This window comes from Pan troglodytes, chromosome 21 (assembly GCF_028858775.2).
Source record: "Pan troglodytes isolate AG18354 chromosome 21, NHGRI_mPanTro3-v2.0_pri, whole genome shotgun sequence".
Taxonomy (NCBI): Eukaryota; Metazoa; Chordata; class Mammalia; order Primates; family Hominidae; genus Pan; species Pan troglodytes.
Genome location: NC_072419.2, coordinates 68,494,508 through 68,519,022, shown reverse-complemented (window position 1 = coordinate 68,519,022; position 24,515 = coordinate 68,494,508). Strand labels below are relative to the sequence as shown.

Below are 24,515 nucleotides of genomic sequence, written 5' to 3'. Positions count from 1 at the left end.
ACCTCACGCTGTCTTCTTCTAGCAGAGATTGGGCAAGAGCACCAGGAGGGGACAGTCCCAGGAGGGCTGGGGTGGTTGCAGCCCGAACATTCCATGGAGCCTCCAGGAGCTCGCCAGAGGGCAGTGGGCTCCCGACGCCTTGACTTTTCCTCTTTCGAGATTGTTGTAGATTCCATGCTGTTGGGTGCAACACTACAGAGACCCCACATGCCCTTTATCGGCTTCCCCCACAGGGAAGCTTGGGTGAGCCACCCTCTAAGACCACAGCACACGCCATCACCGCACGCAGGACACACGCCATCGCCGCACGCAGGTTCCCACTCCCCTGCACTCGTGTGTGTGCATGTTTAGTTTTATGTCATATATATATATAAAATGTTTTTTTTTTTGAGCCAGAGTCTTGCTCTGTCGCCCAGGCTGGAGTGCAGTGGCACGATCTCGGCTCACTGCAAACTCAGCCTCCTGCATAGCTGGGACCACAGGTGCCCGCCACCACACCCAGCTAATTTTTTTGTATTTTTAGTAGAGACGGGGTTTCACTGTGTTAGCCAGGATGGTCTCGATCTCCTGACCTCGTGATCCGCGCACCTCGGCCTCCCAAAGTGCTGGGATTACAGGCGTGAGCCACCGCGCCCGGCCTATGTCATATTTTTCATCGTGGTGATAAACATAAAGTTCACCACTTGAGCTATGTGAAGTGTGCGGTTCAGTGGCTCTCCCATCACCACCCTCCACCTTCAGAGCCGGTCATCTTCCCAGCCTGAAACACTCAGCCAATAGGATTCTTTCGCATGTGCAGACTCGTGGCCCCACCGCCAACACACAGGGTGATGGTCTGAGGACCCTGGCACGGCCCTTTTGTGTCCACGGCTACCTCCACCCTCCCGCCCTCCTCAGCCCCTGAGGACCACCAATCCATTCTCCTCATCGTTTCTGGAACACTCTGTAGAGGGAACCATCGTGTGTGACCTCCTGGCACTGGCTCTCCCCGGCTTGACACCTGCGGTCCCCAGGTGGACACCATGCACGCAGAGCTGCACCCCGCCCCGCCAAGCACTGCCGCACCCCGCGGCTCTGCAGCCTCTTTAGTGGCACCAGGGCAGGCCCCCGGCACGTGTGTTCACTGACGAGACGCTCCGGTTGCCTCAGCATGTCTGCCCTTCAGGCCTCCATCCCGGGGCCAGCGCCGACCCAGGCACTGCGCACAGACAAATGAGGCCTCTGTTCTCCAGGAGCTTAGGGCGGGCGGGGGGTGACGGCGGCTAACGTGAAGTGTGGAAAGTGCGTGCACGAGAGGGTGGTGGGCCCAACTGTGCAGAGCCTGGGCGCGTGTGGCTGTCTTTGGCTTTTTGACTAGAGGGCATTTCACGGGGTGTCTGGGCAGGGCACGGGGTCACAGGGATCAGCAACACCAAAGCCTGCAGTCCAGGGAGTGGCCTCAGCATGGCTGAGACGTAGGAAGGGGCAGTGGGGCTGGTGCTGTGGGCACCAGGGACTCCCAGTGAGGGGCCTGGCTTCCTGGCACAGCCACATGGGAAGACTGAGGGGCCCGGGCACCAAGTAGGGGAGACGTTAGCAGGCCACTGCCATTGTCCAGAGCGGGGTGGAGGTGACAGGCACGGCGGGACCTGGGGTGGACCCGAGGGCAGAGCTGCTGTGCTGGCGAGGTGAGGAGGCAAAGGCCCCACGCGACACTGAACTCAGCATAGCACGTGCGCCAGGAAGCACACACGACCACAAGATGGAAAGGGAGGCCGGGAGTGGAGGCTCACACCTGCAGTCCCAGCACTGTGGGAGGCTGAGGCGGGCAAATCGCCTGAGCTCAGGAGCTCGGGACCAGCCTGGCCAACATGGTGAAACCCTGGCTCTACTAAAAATACGAAAATTAGCTGGGCATGGTGGTACATTTCTGTAATCCCAGCTATTCAGAAGGCTGAGGCAGGAGAATGGCTTGAACCTGGGAGGTGGAGGTTGCAGTGAGCCAAAATCGCGCCACTGCACTCCAGCCTGCATGACAGAGCAAGACTCTGCACCGCCCCCACCGCCACCAAAAAAAAAGATGGAAAGGGACATTGCTTGGGGTCAAACAACGTGCCCCCAAATCCACATCCACAGAACCTCAGAATATCACTATTGGAAATGGGGTCTGTGCAAATGTAACTAAAGATCTCAAGATGGGACCATCCTGGGTTTAGAGAGGCCCAAATCCCACAACTGGCTTCCAGAAGATAAGAGGACAGACACACGGGGAAGTTACATGAAGACAGGGCAGGGGCGGGAGCCTTTGCCACTGCTAGCCGAGGATGGAGCAGGAAGGACCTCCCTGGCCTTGAGAGGCCTCACCCCCCACAAACAAGAGAATCCACTTAGGTTTTTTTTGTTTTTGTTTTTTTCTTGAGACAGAGTCTCACTGTGTCACCCAGGATGGAGTGCAGTGGCGCGATCTTGGCTCAAGTGATCAGGGGTTCAAGCGATTCTCCTGCCTCGGCCTCCTGGGTAGCTGGCCACCACCCCTAGCTAATTTTTACATATTTTTTAGTAGAGATGGGGTTTCACCATGTTGGCCAGGCTGGTCCTAAACTCCTGACCCCAGGTGATCCGGCCGCCTCGGCCTCCCACAGCGCTAGATGACAGGTGTAAGCCCGCATGCTCGGCCAACTTCTGTTAAGTCACCCGGTTTGTGGCTCTTTGTCACAGCAGCCCCAGGAGACTGATAAGGAATAGATAAAACTTCATTTTCAAATGGACACACTATGTTTCCCACAGCGCTCAGGAGACTGATAAGGAATAGATAAAACTTCATTTTCAAATGGACACACTACGTTTTCCTACAGCGCTGCTGTGGAGCTTGGCTTCTACAGGGGATGCTCAGGGCAAACCCCTCCTCGCCCGTGTCCAAGTGGAGGGTGGCAGGGCCCCAGGGCACCCAGACTCCACCCCACCTGGGCTGCGGCAGGAGAACTGCTTGAACCCAGGAGTCGGAGGTTGCAGTGAGTGGAGATCGCGCCACTGCACTCCAGCCTGGGTGACAGAGTGAGACTCCATCTCTCTCTCTCTCTCTCTCTCTCTCTCTCTCTCTCTCTCTCTCTCTCACACACACACACACACACACACACTGAGTTTCAGGCCAGGCGCAGTGGCTCACGCCGGTAATCCCAGCACTTTGGGAGGCCGAGGTGGGCAGATCACCTGAGGTCAGGGGTTCGAGACCAGCCTGGCCAACATGGTGAAACCTTGTCTCTACTAAAAATACAAAAATCAGCCAGGCGTGGTGGTGCAGGCTGTAATCCCAGCTACTTGGGAGGCTAAGGCAGGAGAATCACTTGAACCCAGGAGGCAGAGGTTGCAGTGAGCCGAGATCGCACCACTGCACTCTAGCCTGGGCGAAACAGTGAGACTCTATCTTAAAAAAATAAAAATAGTTTCAAACTAGGAGCAGCCTGAAGGCTCCTCATGCCAGCGCCATCCTCCGTGCACCTGCCAGCGCTTACTGACGCCGTCTCTGGGTCAGGTGTTCTGAGGCTGCTGGGGATACACAGAGACCCTGTGTCCAAGGCGGCCCACACATGCTGACTGTGGGGGGGTTGGCCTGCACCCGCGGTCCCTTCCGTAACTGAAGACCGTGGTATCGGCCGCCTCAGGCATGGCTACTAAAGACCCGCACAGATGGCCACATAGTGTACACTCCAATTACAGGATCTGTCTGGAAGGCAGGTCCCTGGGGACAGAAGGTAGACGGGTGGGTGCCCGGGGGAGGGGGAAGGGGGTTCATGCTAACGGGCACAGGGTCTGTTTTTGGGGTGATGAAAACGTTCTGGAATTAGCAGTTTGACAGTTGCACAACCTTCTGAACATATAAAAAAAACCACTGAATTATATAAAGTGGTGAATTTTATGGTATGTGAATCATATATCCCATTTGAAAAGCAGACTGACAAAAATTTGTTTCTAGGCAGGAAGCAGGAAACTGGGGAAGCCAAGTGTAGCTTTACCCTACTCAGGGAGAACAGTGTTGGAGAGAAAGCTGTCAGCTTTTAGAACGCGATGGCAAAAGCTGTGTGTGTGGCAGGGAGAAGTCTTGGGGCTTTTTGCAGCAAGGAAAGTTCTGGGCAACCTTCGTGGCAGTGACTCCCCCTCTGGAGCCTCAGCTTCAGCAAAGGACGAGGGCATGTCCCCAGAGCGGCCACAGTCAGGCCCAGATCAAGCTTTCAACCCACGGGGAGGCTGGGCTGGGGGCTCCGTGCAGGGGTCAAGCCATGAGGCATCTTGAGCATCCCCTGCAAGAGCATAAAGATGAAAGCCAGGGATAATTAACGCTGTCAGGCCTGGGGTGACTCCACAAAATCCTTTGTGGTGGCCTGAAAGAAAAAGCAAATAGATGCAAAACCCATCCTGGTTTCTAGGATAGAAGGACCTTTGAAATTATAAGACATTAAAATAAAGCTTCGGGTAAAAGGACTGTCATGTTCTAGCTGCAGATTTGATGTGAGATCAAAACGGAATTGCTCCTGAAAGCCCAGGCACCGGCCTGCTGTGCAAAGCGCGCCCCACCCCAGCGTGCAGAGACGCGGCCCCGCACCCTTGCGGCTCATCTCACCTGAGGCTGCCGTCTCTCCTCCAAGGGCTGGGGGTCCCCTTCTGATCATCCTTCTCTGCTTCTTTGTCCCCTCCACTTTTTTTTTTTTGAGATGGAGTCTCACTCTGTCGCCCAGGCTGGAGTGCAGTGGTGCGATCTCGGCTCACTGCAAGCTCCACCTCCCGGGTTCACGCCGCTCTCCTGCTTCAGCCTCCCGAGTAGCTGGGACTACAGGTGACCGCCACCACGCCTGGCTAATTTTTTGTATTTTTAGTAGAGACGGGGTTTCACTGTGTTAGCCAGGATGGTCTCAATCTCCTGACCTTGTGATCCGCCAGCCTCGGCCTCCCAAAGTGCTGGGACTACAGGCATGAGCCACCACGCCCAGAATGTTCTGGTTTTTTTTTGTTGTTTTTTGTTTTTTTTTGAGACAGGGTCTCGCTCTGTCACTCAGGCTGGAGTGCAGTGGTGCAATCACGGCTCACTGCAGCCTTGACCTCCCAGGCTCACATGATCCTCCCACGTCAGCCTCTGGAGTGTCCCCTCCACTTTCTTTCTTAGGGGCCCCTCAGGGACATGTCAGAGGCCTGAGACTACTTGGGGGATGTCTATGGGCCAGGCAGGCTGCCAGCAGCTGAGCTGTCCTTGCCCTGGGGCTCCTCTGCAGTCAGGGAGACACCAAGCACGGGCCTGGCTTGGATGCATCAGTACTTGACTGCAAAGACTTAAACCACAGACAGAAAAGGTGCTGCTGCAGTCTCGAGGGTCAAATGCAAGGCCCCCTCAGCTGCTGTCCCACTGAGGGGCGAAGGCCCATCATCTCCCTTCGGCTTGGTAACTGCCTGGCGCAGCGCAAGGGTTCTCTTTAAATCCCCAGCAAATGGAGCTGAGTGGAAATTCTGCCCCATATTACCAGGCACACGTCTCCTTCCGCTCCTCACTATACCCTGCCCATGCCACGGCCGCCTTCTGAGAATAACGCTGACAGTTCCATGGCCCACACCCCCTCTAGTTAACTCGCTGTGCACGCGGCAGCCCAGCCAGAAACACGCAGCCAGGTCGGATATTGGGTGCATTCAGTCGTGAAGCCTGAGGCTTCCTGGCTCCCACTGAGCACAGCGAGGTGTTCTGAAGGACAGGAAGAAGCTGGCCTCACTGCTCTTCTCAGACGGCTGATGGAGAAAAGCTCACAGCTGCCTGCGCCGCTCTGCTTGGACTTGCATCCTCGGCCCCACCCCTTGTGCAGCAGTGAAGCTCCCCGAAACACGGGTGCCTGGGCTTGCTGTACCGCAGGGCTGCTGGACAACGGGCCAGACGCAGCCCCAGTGTGGATCCAGAGGTCTCTCTCCGTAGCAAGCCATGGAAGCACGACGGGCACTGTGTTGAGAACCCTGGTCTGCACTTCTGACCTGGGGCTCTGGCTGTGTGGTTCTGCTGAGCTCACCCGAGAGTCCACGGGTGCATGGCGGAGACCTGAGTCAGCGGCAGGGCCACCCTGTTATGGGCACCCCAACCCCTTATTAGGGGTGTTAATCAGCACAAATGAGCCAACTGGCTCATCAGTCGGCGCAGGCTGACAGGTGCAGGAAATATGGAGGGCAGGCGGGGTGGGGGGCACGGAATGCTTCCCAACATGAGGGCATCCCAGGCCAGCAGGCGGGGCCCAGAGACCCAGAAGCACCACAACTCCCCCGCGTCCACAAGGCACTTTATGCATTCAAAACCACCGAATTCACACCCAGGTTTGCTCAGACAGAGGCCCAGAGGCGATCCCGCTCTGGCGTGGCTACCACCTGAGCGGCTGGCGGCCCTGGCCCAGCTCGGCCTCCGCGTAGGCGTCATACAGCACCTTCAGGTGCAACAGCAGCTGCTCCAGGTTCTCGCCGGTCAACGCCGACAGCACGATGACCTCCTGTCCCAAGTGATCCTGGAGCTGGGACAGATTGGCTTGGGCTTCAGGGAGGTCAATCTTGTTTGCGACGATTGCGTGGGGCCTCGCAGACAGGCCCTTTTCATACATCTCCAGTTCATATTTTAAATCGTCAACTTGAGTCCACGGCTCAGGCTGAGAAAGATCCACCACGAACAAGAGAAAGCGGCAGCGCTCGATGTGCCTGAGGAAGGCGGACCCCAGACCCCTGTTCTGGTGGGCGCCTCGTATGATGCCGGGGATGTCGGCCACTGCAGGGAAGACAGGGGCACACGAGGTGACCACTCGGCACACCCAGCACCCAGGAGCGCCTTCCACCTCGAGCCTGGGAGCCCACTGCAGAGGCGGATTTCCTGAGTTCTAACACTTTCCTTTCAAGGAACGCCTTGAACTGAAGCCATTTGATTTAGCACCTGGGTGATTCATTGGGCCAACTGACACCTGAGGAATTCAATGCTTGGAGATGTTTGGGAGACCGGCATGGCGATGGATCTATCTAGTAGAGTACCTTTCATATCTTCTCTTTCTGCTTCTAATAGGACTCAAAAAAGAGGAAAATGGCTGCCTGTACTCTACTAATCATTTGATTACTGATAGAAATTTACATGTAGAGTACTCTGCAGATATAAAGTGCCATCCAAATAACCTTACCAGCAGGCTTACTATTTTTAATGGGTGTATTGTCTTCTGGGAAAAAGTTTTATTCTCTCAAACGGCACAAGGAAAGCTTTTAAGTCATGTGTTGTGATGCTGCTGAGCTTCCACAGATGAGAGGGGACAAATAGAGTGGGAAGAAATACTGTCCTCAGGGCTGGAATTTCAATGCAGGTTTCTGAACTGTAACTGACAGATTCCTAGGGGATGGGGTGGGAACCTGATTTTCATAGAGAACAGGCTGATGAAAATTGTTTAAATTAGGGCTCACGCCTGTAATCCCAAGACTTTGGGAGACCAAGGGCCGGGGGGGCGGGGCAGATCACTTGAGATCAGGAGTTCAAGACCAGCCTGGCCAACATGGTGAAACCCCGTCTCTACTAAAAATACAAAAAAATTAACTGGGCGTGGTGGCACACGCCTGTAATCCCAGCTACTTGGGAGGCTGAGGCAGGAGAATCACTTAAACATGGGAGGTGGAGGTTGCAGTGAGCTGAGATCGCGCCACTGCACTCCAGCCAGGGTGACAGAGTGAGACTCCGTCTCAAAAAAAAAAAAAAATTGTTTACATTAGGAAAAACAATGCTACCTTTTTTTTTTTTTGAGATGGAGTTTCGCTCTGTCACCCAGGCTGGAGTGCAGTGGTGCGATCTCGGCTCACTGCAAGCTTTGCCTTCTGGGTTCATGCCATTCTCCTGCCTCAGCCTCCCAAGTAGCTGGGACTACAGGCGCCTGCTACCACACCCAGCTAATTTTTTTGTATTTTTAGTAGAGACGGGGTTTCATCATGTTAGCCAGGATGGTCTCGATCTCCTGACCTCGTGATCCGCCTGCCTCGGCCTCCCAAAGTGCTGGGATTACAGGTGTGAGCCACCACGCCTGGCCAACAATGCTACATTTTAAACAGAAAGCTAAATTTAAGAGTTACATCATTACTTTTCTGAATTACATCATTTAAATCTAACCTTTGGGAGAATTCTGGAAGTTCTACCTGCTATTTGTAGGTGGCCTTCGTAGTGGACGATCCCAACGTGGGGCTTCAGGGTGGTGAACGGGTAGGAAGCCACAGCGGGTCTGGCGTTTGAAATGGCCCGGAGCAGTGAGGACTTCCCGGCGTTGGGGAATCCCACCTGGGGGAAAGAGGGAAGATGGTGGCACGGCCCGCGGCAGCACCTTTGTTAGCGCAGAGTCTGTAACTAACTGGGATTGGAGGGAGGATTTCAGGGCTGGGGGAGTCACAAGGGCTCATGCTCACGACCAAGTCAGCAGTGTACTGATGGGAAAAAGGTGAGCCGCAAAGCTGTTCTCTTCCAGGCCACTGGCAAATCCCCATTGAGAAAAGTGGATTTTCTAGAGCTGAGTGTGTGCAGATGCTGTTGGCAGTGGGGACACCTACCATTCCGGCGTGGGCCACCGTCTTGAGCTCCAGGTGGAGAACTCGCTGCTGTCCTGGCTGTCCAGGGGTACAGGTCACAGGGGCACGGTTGTTGTTGGCCAGGAAGAAGCGGTTGCCTTTCCCTCCTGCCCCGCCCAGCGCGGCAATGTACTCAACTCCCACGCAAGACAGGTCGGCCACAACTCTGCCTCCCTCCTTCACCAGCGTGCCCACGGGGACCTGGGAAACAGCAGGCACTCATCAGCTGAGCTCTACCAGCAGTGAGGAAAGGCGGCCTTAACCCATTCCTGAAGCAAGCGCTAAGGAAAGAAGACAAGAGCGGACTGTGCCCCGGGCAGCTGCCCGCCCCACTCACCTCTGCCAACAGCTCCGGAGCACAAGGAAAAGGTCCCAGTGCTCCAGGGCTTTCACAGGGCTGCGTACACACCCTTCTGACTGCACAAAGGGCTTTTTCAAATAGTGTTTCTAAAATGTTAGTGTGAACTGAAGCACCGGAAAAAACATCTGAGACGAGTGAATTCAGCTCGCGAAGGAGACGCAGGCCCGCTGGGTGCCAGTGGCCTCCCTCAGTCAGAGGTCGGCTCATGGGGTCAGAGACGGAGGAAGCGTCCGTGCCGTGGGCTCCCTCTTTTTAAAAGAGAATCGTTTCATGACTTTTTCACTAGACATGCACATGGTGCGACCCTGGTACAAATGCCCGTCTGGGTTTGCTTTGAGGGGTGGGGCTGCTTTCCCGCTGTCTGCCAGCCTCCGTTTCCATTGTGCTGTTTCCTAGCTGTGGGCATCAAGCCACAGGGGCCCCGTGGGTCACACGGTGGACCCCAGGAGCTGGATGATCCAGAACAACGGGGACAGGGCCAGGTCCGGCAGTCTCGGCTCACCCGGATGTAGAGGACAGCGCCACTGCGCCCGAAGCAGTTTTTACTCCCTCCATCTTCTCCACTGAAACCCTGGTACCGCGACAGGACCGACGACAGGGACTTGACTTGCTGGTCAACTAAAGCAAGAACAAGAATCTCAGTCCCTTTGTGTTACAACAACCATGGCCTATCGCTGATGTGTCTGGGTCCAGTTTAAGAACCTTAAAAATAGGTATGGAAGCATGGAGTGAGGTTGCAGCAGAAGTTACAAAACCAGCAAAGTGATTTTTTAAAAATGAAATCCTTATTTTCCTTCAAAAAGTGCTATCATTTCTGAAAATTTTTAAATTTCTTATTTTTTACAGTAGCTGTATTCTATGCTTTTGTTGTGAAGGCTTCACTCCCAGCTCGCTAGGAGTCTATGCTGAGTGAGTGTGAATATAACCAGCAGCCGGCGGCACCCACCGAACCCACCACACAGGCCTCGTGCTTTCACGCGACCAACATGTCAGCTTCCCTGACAGGAAACTCTCTGTGCTCCTGAAATTAAACAAACAAAACAAAACATGTTCAAAGTTGCTTTTTCTTTTTTTTTTTTTAGACAGAGTCTCGCTCTGTCAGCCAGGCAGGAGTGCAGTGGCATGATCTTGGCTCACTGCAACATCTGTCTCCTGGGCTCAAGCAATTCCCCTGCCTCAGCCTCCCAAATAGCTGGGATTACAGGCATCTACCACCACGCCTGGCTAATTTTTCTATTTTTAGTAGAGATGGGATTTCTCCATATTGGCCAGGCTGGTCTTGAACTCCTGACCTCAGGTGATCCACTCGCCTTGGCCTCCCAAAGTGCTGGAATTATAGGCGTGAGCCACTGCGCCTGGCCTCAAAGTTGCTTTTTTGGGTGTGCTATTTAACTATGAATATCCATATAATTTATTTTTTTTATGTTTTATCTTTTATTTTTTTGAGACGGAGTTTCACTCTTGTTGCCCAGGCTGGAGTACAATGGCATGATCTCAGCTCACTGCAACCTCTGCCTCCTGGATTCAAGCAATTCTCCTGCCTCAGCCTCCCTAGTAGCTGGGATTACAGGTGCCCACCACCACGCCCAGCTAATTTTTTTTGTATTTTTTGTAGAGACGGGGTTTCACCATGTTGGCCAGGCTGGTCTCGAACTCCTGACCTCAAGCGATCCACCCGCCTCGGTCTCCCAAAGTGCTGGGATTACAGGTGTGAGCCACCACGCCCGGCTGAATATCCATATAATTTATAAAAATGATATCCATACATCAGGGTTTTTTGTTTGTTTTTTGTTTTTTTGAGATAGGGTCTTCCTCTGTTGGCTGGAGTGCAGCAGCACAATCGGAGCTCACTGCAACCTCGACCTCCTGGGCTCAAGCCATCCTCCTGCTTCAGCCCCGAGTAGCTGGGACTATCAGTGTGTGCCACCACATCTGGTTATTATTATTATTTTTTAAGAGACAGGGTTTCACCATGTTGGCCAGGCTGGTCTCGAACTCCTGACCTCAAGCGATCCACCCGCCTCGGTCTCCCAAAGTTCTGGGATTACAGGCATGAGCCACTGCGCCTAGCTGGGTTTAAAAAATGTTACTTTTTTTTTTTTAGAGATAGGGTATTGCTCTGTCACCCATGCTGGAATAATGCAGTGGTGTGATCACGACTCACTGCAGCCTTGAACTTCTGGGATCCAGCAATCCTCCTGAGTAGCTGGGACCACAGGTGCACGCTACCATGTCTGGCTAATTTTTTCAAAAATTTTTTGTAGATCCACAAACCTTGAGGCCAAAAAAAAAAAACAAAACAAAAAAGACATGGTCTTGCTATATTGTCCAGGCTGGTCTTGAACTTATGGGCTCAAGTGATCCTCCTGCCTCAGCCTCTCCAAGTGCTGGGATCACAGGCATGAGCCACTGTGCCTGCCCATACATCAGGTTTTTAGTTCAAATGCACATGCAGTCTCGGGGCCCCTCCTCAACCCCGCTGCACTGCCCCAGGGCACCTGCCTCTCAGAATGACGTGTCCACCGTTGCCTCCGTCCCCTCCATCAGGGCCTCCAAACTCCTTGCGGGGCTCACTGTGGAAGCAGCTTGCCCCAGCGCCTCCATTTCCTCCACAGACAAGCACTCTCCGATAGTCCACAAAATACCTTTTCTACAGAGAACACAAGTATCCCACGTCATCTCAACACTCCAAGGTCCTTTCAAGACACCATGCATCCATTTGAGATGTACATCTTCTATCTATAACAGCCTATTAAAATTAGAGGTTAATGACACTAATATTGCTAATCACTTCTAAATTCGGAAGATAAAAAACAGTCTCCACAAGTCAGCTGCATTTGTAGACCGAGGTAAATCCACAATGCAGATGTAAGTATTCTGTGTGGACCTACACTTCAAAAATTCAGCATTTCTTACTCTGGGTGAGACTGATTTAAAAACCAACAACAACAAAAATCAGCATTTCTAAGCTAAAAAACCCACATCTTGTTTAGGAAATACTCCTTATATAATGTGTCTTTCCATTCAAAAAAACCATTCCTGAAATCATAGATCTTTACTCTTAGAAAGTTCTAGTTTCCCAGGATGCGATAGGGAAATAGGAAGTTAGAATCGTTCCTGGACAATTACCAGGCTTTCGACTCTGAAGAAAGAGTATTTTCTGGGGCCTGATGAAAACAGGGCTCATTTAAAAAATGTAGTGATGCAAACAGAGCCCCTTGCTGGAGGGAAAGCTGTTTTGTTTTGTTTTTTGTTTTTTGTTTTTTTTTGAGGCAGAGTCTCACTCTGTCCCCCAGGCTGGAGTGCAATGGTGGGATCTCGGCTCACTGCAAGCTCCGCCTCCCAGGTTCATGCCATTCTCCTGCCTCAGCCTCCCAAGTAGCTGGGACTACAGGCACCCGCCACTGCGCCCGGCTAGTTTTTTGTATTTTTAGTAGAGACGGGGTTTCACCGTGTTAGCCAGGATGGTCTCGATCTCCTGACCTCGTGATCTGCCCGCCTCGGCCTCCTAAAGTGCTGGGACTACAGGCGTGAGCCACTGTGCCCGGCTAGGAAAGCTGTTCTGTAGGTCACTAAGGTAGGTGCAATCTGGATGAAGAAAGAGAACCAACCAGGTTACTGTTCAACACACAACAGCTCCTACCACAGGAGGGTCAGCTCCCGCAGCCCAGGGTGCTGCAACCTCACCACACGCTGGGGAGGACACCTGGCTTCTGCCCACGTGCACAGACAGATGTGCCCTGCCCCTGACAGCCACCCAGGGCTGCTGCCTCTGCACTCCGATCCAATACTCCTCAAATGCAGTTTTTTTTTCTTTTAAAAGAAAATTTTAAAACATTTAAAATTTTTAAACACAAAAATTTTAAACACAAAAATTTAAACACAAAAAAAAATTTAAAAATTTAAAACATAAACATTCTAAGATTCTTTGGCACCACCATGTGGGAAAACCACAAACTGTTATTTCCAAATTTCAATGTGTAATGCTGTCATGCGCCAACGCAAGCAAAATCCACCAGACAGGGAGGAAAGCCCCACTGGTGAGCACTTTGTGGAGGACAAAACCTCGACTCACTTTCTCTCCTGGGGAGGAGACGAGCCTGTGCGAACGCTTCAGCTATTCGAGCACACATCCCACCAAAGCGGCTTTTCCACTGGAAGTGCTGTTTGTCCCAGTAATGCTTATCTGGAGCCCCTCCATTCAGCAGGAAACGAAGGGAGTCATAAACGAGCATTTTCTTGAATTTATTAGAGACAATTCATGTTTTAAATAGGAGGTTTTGGTAAATAGAACAAGAAAAACTTGTAAGGCTTAAAGAACCATAAAACGGAAGGTCTATTCCCCCCACTTGTTTTATTTTTATTTATTTATTAATTTAAAAAGTTTTTTTTTTTTTTTAGTAGAGACAGGGTTTCACCATGTTGGCCAGGCTGGTCTCGAACTCCTGACCTCAAGTGATCAGCCTACCTTAGCGTCCCAAAGTGTTGGGATAACAGGCATGAGCCACCGTGCCCAGCCTCCGCATTTGTTTTAAATTAAGAAATAGCCACACATATGAAAGGACATATGTAACATACACGTAAAATACACAGGCTCATGGGAAAATGAGCAGCCTGTATCACGGCTTTCCAAGCACCCAGCGCCTCTCCCGGCCTGCCGGGATTTGCTGAGCGTGGGATTTAGCACGCAGGCCTGCGTTTCACCCCGTCATTTTCAAGAAGCTCCACGTGCCCCATCACTAAGATCATCAACTAACATCAACAGAGATGCGACCCAGAGGAGGACCCAAAACCACACCCTGTGCCTTCTGAGGAGGAGACAGGCAAGCTGCTCTAACTCCAGGAGTCTCACCAGCTTTTTCTCAGAGAGCGGCTTCTTCCCCGGGAGTTTCTGATGCTTGGCGAGGTCCGCACAGCCGACCGAGAGTAGCCTGGGAGAAGCCTGCTGTGGCAGTAGCCGGCTGGGCTTCAGGCCAGCCCATGTGGACAAAGCCCAATGCCCCACGCCCTGAAACACGGTCCTCAATCTTGCTGAGAAACGCCTTGCAGGTGCCATGGCCCCTACAGAAGTCAAATTGGCAAAATGAGATACTTGGATTAATGGTGGGCATGAAACAGAAACTGAAGACGAGGGCCTCATGCGGCAGGTCTCCATGCACGTTTCTGAAACAAACAAGTGAACTGATGAATCCGATTTTCCTGGTCACTCACCCTCTCGGCCCTGGGTCACGTCTTGTCCTCTGACCCATCAGCCTATCTGTGACTTGGGAGCAGAATTTCTGTACAAAGGATTTAAAACATGAAATCTTCCACAACACTGGACACATCCTCTTATGGAATAGCAAGTATCCGCTCAACGAAAATATTAAAAAGGAAATCTGAAGTGCAAGTCAAAATTTCTTGAAAATAAAAACACCCATTTATTAAAATGTTATCAAGAGTGTTATCCTGTGTAATTTTAAAGTTGTTACATTGGAACACAAGAATATTAAACATGGGGCATAGCGGCTAAGCACCCAGGCTCTGGAAAGTAACTCTAAGGGAAGGCCACCACCTGTGTGGCCTCGGCCTCCTCACTTGTAAGGACAGGGCTGGGTGAGGACGGGCTGAACTGATCCACACGGCTGCACAACCGCGGCCCTGGCTGTGGCACTGATAGAATGAGAAGAACACACTTGGCCCCTGCTCCTGGCTCCTGACACAGAGCTCTCAGAACGCTGGTGATTTCCTGAGTTACAGGGGTGATAGGGGTGCCTGACACAGAGCTCCTAAATCCCTTGGACTTCCCAGGTGACAGGAGAGTCTTCTGTTCTAATGAGGCACCTCTTGGTGGGCTCCTGGATGGCCTTGGGAGGGGGCTGGTCATCATAAAGACCAAGCCACAGTGAGAAGCCTGGACCTTTTGGCCTCACCCCCACCCTCCAAAAAGGGGAGAGGGGCTGGAGGCTGAGTTCATAACTGATCATGTCTCCATGACGAGGCCTCCATGGAAATCCTTGAACTAGGGGGTCTGGAAAGCTTTCAGTTTGGTGAACTCATCCCCGTGCTGTAAGGCCAGCCACACAACTCCCTGGGGACAAAGGCTCCTATGCTTAGGACCCTCTGGGCCTCGCCCGTGCCCCTCCTCACCCAGCTGCCTGCCTGTGCCCGCTGTGGCATCCTTTATAGTAAACTGGCAATGCAAACCAAGTGCCTTCCTGAGTTCTGTGAGCCACTACCGCAAATCATCAAACCTGAAGGGGTCGTAGGAACTCCCAATGTGTAGCCAAGATGGACAGAAGTGTGGGTACCCCAGGGACCCACTACTTGCAATTAGCATCTGAAGTGGGGGGTGACTGAGCCCCTAACGCTGGGGTCCCTGACAACCGCGGCAGGGTCAGACTGAACTGAATTACAGGATGCCTGGCTGGTGTCTGCAGAGGACTGGCGAATTGTTGGTGTGGAAAACCCACACATTTGGTGCCTGATGTGTGGTGTGGGTGGAAATATCCCCGGAGCGACAGGGTTGGCACAGCTGCAGACTCTAAGTGCCAGCTACTGTCACTCTCAAAGCCTCATTTAAGCTGTCACTCATTCAACAAGCCGCTCATGACAGCCGGCTACCTTGCAGGTGCCAAGGGCACAGTGAGGAAGTCGCTGACCCTGCCCTCCAGGAGAGGACAGCCCCTCTCCCTTCACCATGAGCACAAATACCTGCCTGCTCCCAGAGCTCCCCAGTCTACAGCAGGTCGCACAGGAGGGACCTTACAAGGTGCTCCCCATCCTGACTACGAAAGATGTGTACAGAAGGGGCCCCAGTGGACGGCTGAAAACTCAACACGGGGCCAGAGCGGGAGCACAACGAAGGGACGCCGCCCGCCTCCTCCCTCGCAGTGCCTCGGACGCCTCCCTCTCCCCAGCCTCACTCCTCTGAAAAGGTGCCACCTCCTTTGGGGGGGTCACTATCTCTGCGGGGTCCTTGGCCATTCTGCTTTAATTCTGAGGCAATCACAGTTACAGAAAAGCTGGAGGAAGAGTACAAAGAACTTCCTCCTGAATCACTTAAGAGTCAGTCGCCGACTGGACTTCCCTGCACCCCGAACAGTCCATGTGTGCTTCCTAGAGAAAATGGTGTCCCCTCCAGAACCAGGGTGTCATTGAGACTGGCCATGACCGACAGCCCCTCCCACGTGGGCCCCGGTCTCAGCAGTGCCTCTCCCCGTAGGAAAGTCTGCGTCCCTATCCCGGCTGCCTGCAGCTGCCACACCTTGTCCAGCTCCTTGGGCTGGAAGGTTCCTCAGCCTCTCCTGACTCCCGGGCCGGCCCTGACACCTGGGAGGCAGCAGGCCAGCTATGCACAGGACGTCCTCATTCCCAATTCAGCACTCTGGGGTCATTCTAATTTTCTCTTGTGGTCTTGGTAATTCCATTCTCCGCCTATAAGAAACCGGGCCTCCATGCACTTTAAGATATTTATGGAGCTGCTCAACCCCTACCTGCTGTGACCCGCCCTCAGCTCCACCTCCCCGCCTGCTCCCAGAGCTCCCCATTCTTTAGCGGGTCTCTGTTCTCCGACTGGCTGAGTTCCTGTGCCGGGCCACCTCTCCATGGGACACCCTCCCCTTGATACCCTTCCTGTAAATATAGTTTACAGGACAGCTGATTTTGAGATGGTTTTAGATTTGTGGACAAGGTGCAAAGGCATGCCTGCGGACCTCCTCCCCAGTGCCCCCCACAGCCGTGCCTGTGCGGCCGCCGCTGGTGCACTGCTACTAACTGAGCTCCAGGTGGGGCTTGGGGCTCAGCAGTTTCCCAAGAGCGTCCTTCTTCTGGTCCAGGATCTAGGCCAGGATCCACCCTGCTTTTAACCATTATGTAGGGATATTTTTAAGTGTTGGAAGAAAAGAGGCACTGAGGTATTCTATACGCAGGGAAAATATCTTTCAGAAACGAAGGTGCAATAAAGATTCTAGATGGCAGAAAATGAACATAGTTTGTCACTAATATAACTGCTGTATAAGGAATGCTCAAGAAAGTTCCTCGGGTTGAAGGAAAATGATACCAGAGGGAAGCCTGGATCTTGCGGAGGGAAGGGAGAGCAACAGAAATGGTAAATATAAAATACTATTGTTTTCCTCTTAGGAGTTCTTAAATATGTAAGACTGTAGACAAAAAAATACTGCGTAGTTGGCTTCCAACGCGCACAGAAGTAATCCACATGAAAGGCAACAGAAAGGTCAGGAGGGGATTCGAGGGACCCAGATGACTGCAAGGTCCCCACGTTTCTGTGAGGGGCACAGTATGAACTCTGAGCAGACAGTGAAGGCTAACAGGTGTGCAGACTGGAACCTCCAGAGCAATGACTAAGACACAACACAAAGACACACATCCGAAAAGCCAAGAGATAAATGAAATGCTCAGAACTAGCCCAACAATTCCAAAGAAAAAGAACAAACAAAAAACAGAGGGGACAAATAGGAAACAAATAATAAAAGTGCACCTAAATCTAACCATATAAATAATTTCATTAAATGTTAATGTTGGCTGGGCGTGGTGGCTCATGCCTGTAATCCCAGCACTTTGGGAGGCTGAAGCGGGCAGACCACAAGGTCAGGAGTTTGAGACCAGCCTGACCAACGTGGTGAAACCCCGTCTCTACTAAAAATACAAAAATTAGCTGGGCATGGTGGCGTGTGCCTGTAATCCCAGCTACTCAGGAGGCTGAGGCAGGAGAATCGCTTGAACGGGGAGGCGGAGGTTGCAGTGAGCCGAGATTGCATCATTGCACTCCAGCCTGGGAGACAGAGCGAGACTCCATCTCAAGAAAAAAAAAAAAAAAAAAAAGTTAATGTTTGCAAATTCTAATTAAAAGGCAGAGGTTGACAAAGTGGATTAAAAAGAGCTAGCTGGGCACAGCAGTTCCTGGCTGTAATCCCAGCACTGTAGGAGGCCAAGGCGGGAAGATCTCTTGAAGCCATGAGTTCGAGACCAGCCTGGGCAAAATAGCAAGACTCCTGTCTCTACCAAAGGAATTAGCTGGGCATGGTGGCGCACCCCTATAGTCCCAGCTACTTTTGAGGCTGAGGTGGGAGAATCACTTGAGCCCATGAATTCAAAGCTGCTATGAGCTATGAATATGCCACTGCACTCCAGCCTGAGCAATAGAACGAGAGAAAGAGACACTTTTTTTTTTTTTTTTTTGAGACAGAGTCTCACTCTGTCACCCAAGCTGGAGCACAGTGACATAATCACAGCTCATTACAGCCTTGACTTCCTGTACTTAAGAGATCCTCCTGCCTCAGCCTCCTGAGTAGCTGGGGCTACAGGTAAGTGCCACTGTGCCTAATTTTTAAATTTTTTTTGCAGAGACAGGGTCTCCCAGTTACCCAGGCTGGTCTCAAGCGATCCTTCTGTCTTGGCCTCCCAAAGTGCTGAGATTACAAGCATGACCCACCACACCTGGCCTGAGACCCTGTCTAAAAATAGAAAAATAAAAACAGTAAAGACATAAAATCTGAACAATACTATCAAAATATTTATCTAGTTGACATTTACATAACAGTACATCCAACAACTGTACAATATACACTGTTTTCAGGTGCAGGTGGAAGTCACCAAACAGACCATAAGATGTGTCATAAGTCTCAATACATTGAGAAGAAATCATAGTCAGTCCTCCGTATCTGTGGGGTCAACAAACCTCACGTCAAAAATATCTGGAAAACAAACAAAAAAACCAGTAACGATACAACAATTTTTTTAATTTAAAAAATAAAGTATAACAGCTATTTACATAGCATTTACATTGTATTGTACTATAAATAATCTAGAGATTACTTAAAGTATACAGAAAGGCCGGGTACAGTGGCTCACACCTGTAATCCCAGCAGTTTGAGAGGCCAAGACAGGAGAAAAAGTTGAGGCCAGGAATTTGAGAACAGCCTGGGTAAAATAGAGAGACCTTGTGTCTACCAAAAAAAAAAAAAAAAAAAAAAAAAAAAAGAAAATTAGCTGATTAGCTGGACATGGTGGTGCATGCCTATAATACCAGCTACTTAGGAGGCTAAGGTGGGAGGATCACTTAAGCCCAGGAGTTGGAGGCTGCAGTGAACCATGATCACACACTGCACTCCAACCTGGGTGACAGAGCTTCTGTGGTGGGGCTGGGGGGAAGTATATGAATACCAACCACAGGGTCTATTCTCGGAATTAAATTGGAAGTCAATAGCTAGAAAATATCTAGGAAAATCCCAAATACCTGCAAATCAAACAAGCTTCTTCTAAATAATCCATAGGCCAAAGAAGAAATCAAAAGAGAAATTACAAAATGTTTTGAACTGAATTATAATGGAAATGCAAAATACCAGAATTTTTTTTTTTTTTTTTGAGACAGTCTCACACTGTCGCCCAGGCTGGAGTGCAGTGGCGCGATCTCGGCCCACTGCAAGTTCTGCCTCCCGGGTTCAGGCCATTCTCCTGCCTCAGCCTCCCGAGTAGCTGGGACTACAGGCGCCCACCACCATGAAATACCAGAATTTAAGAGATGCAGCTAGAGTAGTGTTTAGAAGGAAACTTACAGCTCTAATGGCTACCTTGGTAAAGAAGAAAGATCTAAAATCAGTAACCTAAGGCTCCAAATCAAGAAACCAGAAAGAGCAAAGTAAGCGTCGAGTAGGAGGAGGAGAATAATACAGAGCAGAAATAAAGAGACAACAATAACATGTAACAGAAAAAAACAGGCTCACTGAAAAGACAAGCTAACTAACACACCTCTAGCCTGATCAGGAAAACGAGAGAGCGCAAACCTCCACTGTCAGGAATGTTCAACGGGTTATCAGGACACACCTTACAGTCAGCCAGAGGGCAAGAGAATGCTGGGAACGACTTTATGCCAGCAAATTCAGTAACAAATTCAACTTACATGAAATGGACAAATTTCTTGAAAAAGGCAACTTATTAAAGAAACACAAGAATAAACAATCTAAAATAGCCCTGTATCTACTCAATAAGTTAAATTTCTTATAAAAGAACACTCCCCAAAGGAAAACTCTAGCTCGGCTTGTTTTCCTGGTAAATTCCGTGTAACATTCCAGGAAGAAACAGTGCCAATCTTACACAAGCTTTTTCAGAAAACAGAGGAAGTGAGATCACTATCCAACTCATCCTATGAGGCTAGTACCAAAATCTGACACTAAGAAAAAATAAAATTATAGACCATACCCCTCATGAATATAGATGCAAATAACTCTTAACAAAATATTACCCAATTGAATCCAGCAGCTCAGAAAGGATCACACATCAAGACCTAGTAGGGATAATCTCAGAACACAAGGCCACATCAAGCAGTCAAAACTCAGCCCAGGCACTTCACTGTATCAACAGGTGGTACCACCGTCTCAACACCCACTCATGAGGAGGAAAACAAAACATCTCAGCAAACTGGGAACAGACGGGAACATCTTCGCCCTGATAAGGGCACTACGTAGGGCCTACAGCTAATCACATTTAATGAAGAAAGACTGAATGGTTACCTCCCAAGATGGAGAAAAAGGGCCTCCACACACACCACTGCTATGCAACAATGTCCTTTCACACACTGAAATAAAGGGGGAAAAAAAGAAGTAAAACTGTCCCTGTTTACAGAAGAGAGGACAGAGTTCCACAGAGAATCCCAGGGAAGGCTGGGCACGGTGGCTCATGCCTGTAATCCCAGCACTTTGGGAGGCCGAGGTGGGCGGATCATTTGAGATCAGGAGTTCAAGACCAGCGTGGCCAACATGGTGAAACCCCATCTCTACTAAAAATATAAAAATTAGCCAGGCATGGTGGCACGTGCCTGTAGTCCCGGTTACTCGGGAGGCTGAGGCAGGAGAATCGCTTGAACCTGGGAGGCAGACGCTGCAGTGAGCCGAGATCACGTTACCGCACTCCAGCCTGGGCGACAGAGCAAGACTCCATCTCAAAAAAAAAAAAAAAAAAAAAAAAAAGTCCCAGGGAAGGGAACTGAGCAAGATGGCATGTTATCAGGCTAATATAAAAAAATCAGTTGTATTCTTAAATACCAGCCGCAAACAACTGTAAATTAAAATTAAGAAAAAACCCCATTTATGGTAGTGCCAAATACAAAAAGTACCTGAAAATAATTTAATAGTAAACCTTCAAGACCTCTACCTCACTACTTGCAAAATACTGTTCTAAGTATTTTTCAGGGATTAACTCATTCAGTCCTCATAAAACTCTGTGAAGTAAGTCCTTCATCATCCTCATTTTAAAGCTGCGGAAACTGGGCAGACAGGTGAAGAGACTTAACCCAGAGCTATCAGATGGGAAGGCTCAGGGGTGGGGCATAAAAACAGGTTGGGGAAAAACAACTCGGGCTCATCAACACAAGCATAGCCACGGCTCAGCCTGCTGGAACGTTACACCATCCAGCCCGGATATTCTGGAAACCAGGCTTCCTGATGCAGGTGACACGGAACCTGCAGATCAACCGCAGAGAAGGTTGCAAAGCCAACCAGAGACCTGAACTCGGAATCTTGCCTAATTTGCTTCCTCCTTTTTGCCCTTTCAATTTCTCTTTGGAGGCCCGCTGAGTGCTGTGCTCTCCCCTGCCGGATGAACAAATCCCACTGTTTTCACGCTGCTCTTTGGTGTCTTTATTTTCCTTCCAACAAGGCTGTCCTTGACCTGTCCAGCACAGTCCCCACTGGCCAAATGTGGCCATTTGGCTAAAATTAACTGAAATGTAAAAACTCAGTCCCTGAGGTAACATCTAAGTGCACACAGCCACATGTCACGAGTGGGTACATATGGGACAGCACAGATTAGAACACTGCCCTCGTCACAGACAGGTTTTTTTTGAGACAAGAGTCTCACTCTGTCTCACTCCCAGGCTGGAGTGCAATAGCATGATCTCACCTCACTGCAACCTTCGCCTCCTGGGTTCAAGCAATTCTTGTGCCTCAGCGTTCCAAGAAGCTGGGATTACAGGCACCCATCACCAGGCTCAGCTAATTTGTGTACATACATATACATGTATATATATGTATGTGTATATATATTTTTATTTTTATTTTTATTTTTTTTGGAGACAGTCTCGCTCTGTCACCCAGGCTGGAGTGCAGTGGCGTGATCTCAGCTCACTGCAACCTCTGCCTCCCGGGTTCAAGGGATTCTCCTGCCTCAACCTCCCGAGTAGCTGGGATTACAGCTGCATGCCACCACGCCCAGCTAATTTTTGTATTTTTAGTAGAGACAGGGTTTCACCATGTTGGCCAGGCTGGTCTTGAACTCCTGATCTCGTGATCCGCCCACCTCAGCCTCCCAAATTGCTGGGATTACAAGCATCAGCCACCACGCCCTGGCCATTTTTTTTCTTTTTTATTTGAGGCAGAGTTTCACTCTTGTAGCCCAGGTTGGAGAGCAATGGTGGGATCTCGGCTCACTGTAACCTCCGCCTCATGGGTTCAAGTGATCCACTCGCCTCAGCCTCCCGAGTACCTGGGATTACATGCACCCACCACCACACCCAGCTCATTTTTGTATTTTTAATAGAGACGGGGTTTCACCGTGTTGGCCAGGCTGGCCTCGAACTCCCGACTTCAGGAAATCCACCTGCCTCGGCCCCCCCAAAGTGCTGGGATTACAGGCGCGAGCCACCACACCCAACCAATATATCCACTTTTAAATGTATTCCTAACGATAATACCCTGCGAGGGGTAATACTGCATGCCGAGCTATCTTCCATTTGCTTTTCCAGACCAGCTTTCCACCCTGCCCTGTGCTGTGTGTCAGGAGCCTGAGCTTGCCCCATAGGAAAACCTACTGGGACCTGGCCCTCTACCAGAGACGGGAGGCAGGAGCAGGAGGCCAGGACATGGACCTCCCTGCCCACTCAGACTGAGGCTCACACCTCCAGTCCAAGAAGCCCTCCCCAGTGACTCTTCTCCCTGTCCCGATCACTGCTGCCTTCCCTGATCCTTTGGAGTCCAGGAGTAGAAACTCCACTGCCACCAGTTCCAGGCTAAAGGACCAACTGTCATTTACCTGCACTCTGCCTTTGCAAACGGTCCCTTTATAAACCCTCCTCAAATCCTCCTGTGAGCATGAAACGTGATTTTTTTGGGGGGGGGGTATGTTTTTGAGACAGAGTCTCGCTCTGTTGCCTAGGCTGGAGCAGAGTGGTGCGGTCTCGGCTCACTGCAACCTCCACCTCCCAGGTTCAAGCGATTCTCCTGCCTCAGCGTCCCCAGTAGCTGGGATTACAGGCGCCTGCCACCACGCCCGGCTACTTTTTTGTATTTTTAGTAGAGATGGGGTTTCACCATGTTGGCCAGGCTGGTCTTGAACTCCTGACCTCGTGATCTGCCCGCCTTGGCCTCCCAAAGTTCTGGGATTACAGGCGTGAGCCACCGCGTCCAGCGGAAACCTGATTCTTGACTTTACATTTTTTATGCCCATCTAAAGCAGTGGAGGCTGAGACTCACAGAGGTTCAGTCACTTGCCCAAAGTCACACAGTATCCTCTGGCCTCCCTGGCATGCTGCTGACACCTGCATTTTATGGCAGGAATCTTCTCACTGAGGTTCGCGTACACAGACTTCCCAAGGGACTAAGGCCAGGATAATTTCAAAGGAATCCATTTTCTGCCCAAGTTTTGCTACGTTCTCTCTGCTAAAACAGAACTGCCTGAGGACGAACCTGCGTTTAAAACAATTTGAATTCTCCTTTCCCGTCCCCCTTTTATAATGGGTCCTCCCCTTTACAAAAGAAAGGTATTTCTCTAGTGACACTGCCCAACAACCCCTCTAATTCCCACCTACAGGTCTGTGTGAACGCCGTTCCTCGGTATCCACAGCTACGAGAACGTAAATGGGAATAGAACGGGTAACCCGCTCACTGGGCAAAAGCCACCCACGGACAGTGAATTATCTGGAAATGCGTCTCCCTGAGGCGCGTTTACAATACAAAACTTTATTGTTGTTTTATCATCCAAATGTGTACATATTTCTGTTGTTTTGTGCAACTGTGTACTGCCAATAATCACTTTAAAATGTTTAATACTTAGAGCGCTGGATCAAGGCAAATTCCTAACAACTTGACTCGGAACTCACACACGGCACCCATCCCGTGACAGAGCACCACCGGGGTGGCTGACAAGACTTCTGACCCCAAAACGCGGTTCTGCGGAGAGAGTAGGGCAGGACCGGGGAGCAAGGCGCCGCTCCCCACCGCCCGAGCGCTCGCTACTCCGGGGCCGCAGCGCTCGGTCCCGCCGGGGTTCGCAGCCCGGCAGCGCTCCAGGCCTCTCAGCTCCTAGGCCAGGGCCTCTCCCGCTCCCAGCGCCCCGGTACCCCGCGGCCCAAGCCGAGGCCCCTCCTTGCGCCCGGGCCGCGACCACCCCCCGGACCCACGCTCCCCGCTCCCCGTTCCCGCACTCACCGGCTCGGGAGAGCACGTCACTTCCGGAGCGTCGCAAGCGGCCGACCACTTCCGGGGCCTTTTGGCTCCGGAAGCCCAAGGCTTGCCCAGTGCGCAGGTGCAGAAAACACGCCGACGGACCGAGAGGCGACCTTGTCCCTGGTAGCGGAAGCAGGAGCAAC

The 24,515-nt window shown here is 51.2% G+C and overlaps 1 protein-coding gene across 3 annotated transcripts; it reads right to left on the bottom strand.

Moving 5' to 3' along the window:
- Nucleotides 1–6,267: 6,267 nt before the first annotated feature.
- On the bottom strand, nucleotides 6,268–24,457 carry MTG2 (mitochondrial ribosome associated GTPase 2). 3 transcript variants are annotated; one of them, XM_514816.8, is made up of 7 exons: nucleotides 24,355–24,457; nucleotides 13,788–13,996; nucleotides 11,438–11,585; nucleotides 9,438–9,553; nucleotides 8,557–8,775; nucleotides 8,152–8,290; nucleotides 6,268–6,757 (listed from the first exon to the last, which is right to left on the bottom strand). In XM_514816.8, exons 2-7 carry the CDS (start codon nucleotides 13,989–13,991, stop codon nucleotides 6,363–6,365), a joined length of 1,221 nt encoding a protein of 406 aa, XP_514816.3. In that variant the 5' UTR covers nucleotides 13,992–13,996; nucleotides 24,355–24,457; the 3' UTR covers nucleotides 6,268–6,362. The 3 variants fall into 3 exon arrangements, with proteins under 3 accessions (XP_514816.3, XP_063658794.1, XP_016793722.2); XM_063802724.1 differs by lacking the exons at nucleotides 9,438–9,553; nucleotides 11,438–11,585 and having other exon boundaries at nucleotides 24,355–24,436; XM_016938233.3 differs by lacking the exons at nucleotides 9,438–9,553; nucleotides 11,438–11,585; nucleotides 13,788–13,996; nucleotides 24,355–24,457 and adding an exon at nucleotides 8,912–9,239.
- Between the last annotated feature and the right edge of the window lie 58 nt (nucleotides 24,458–24,515).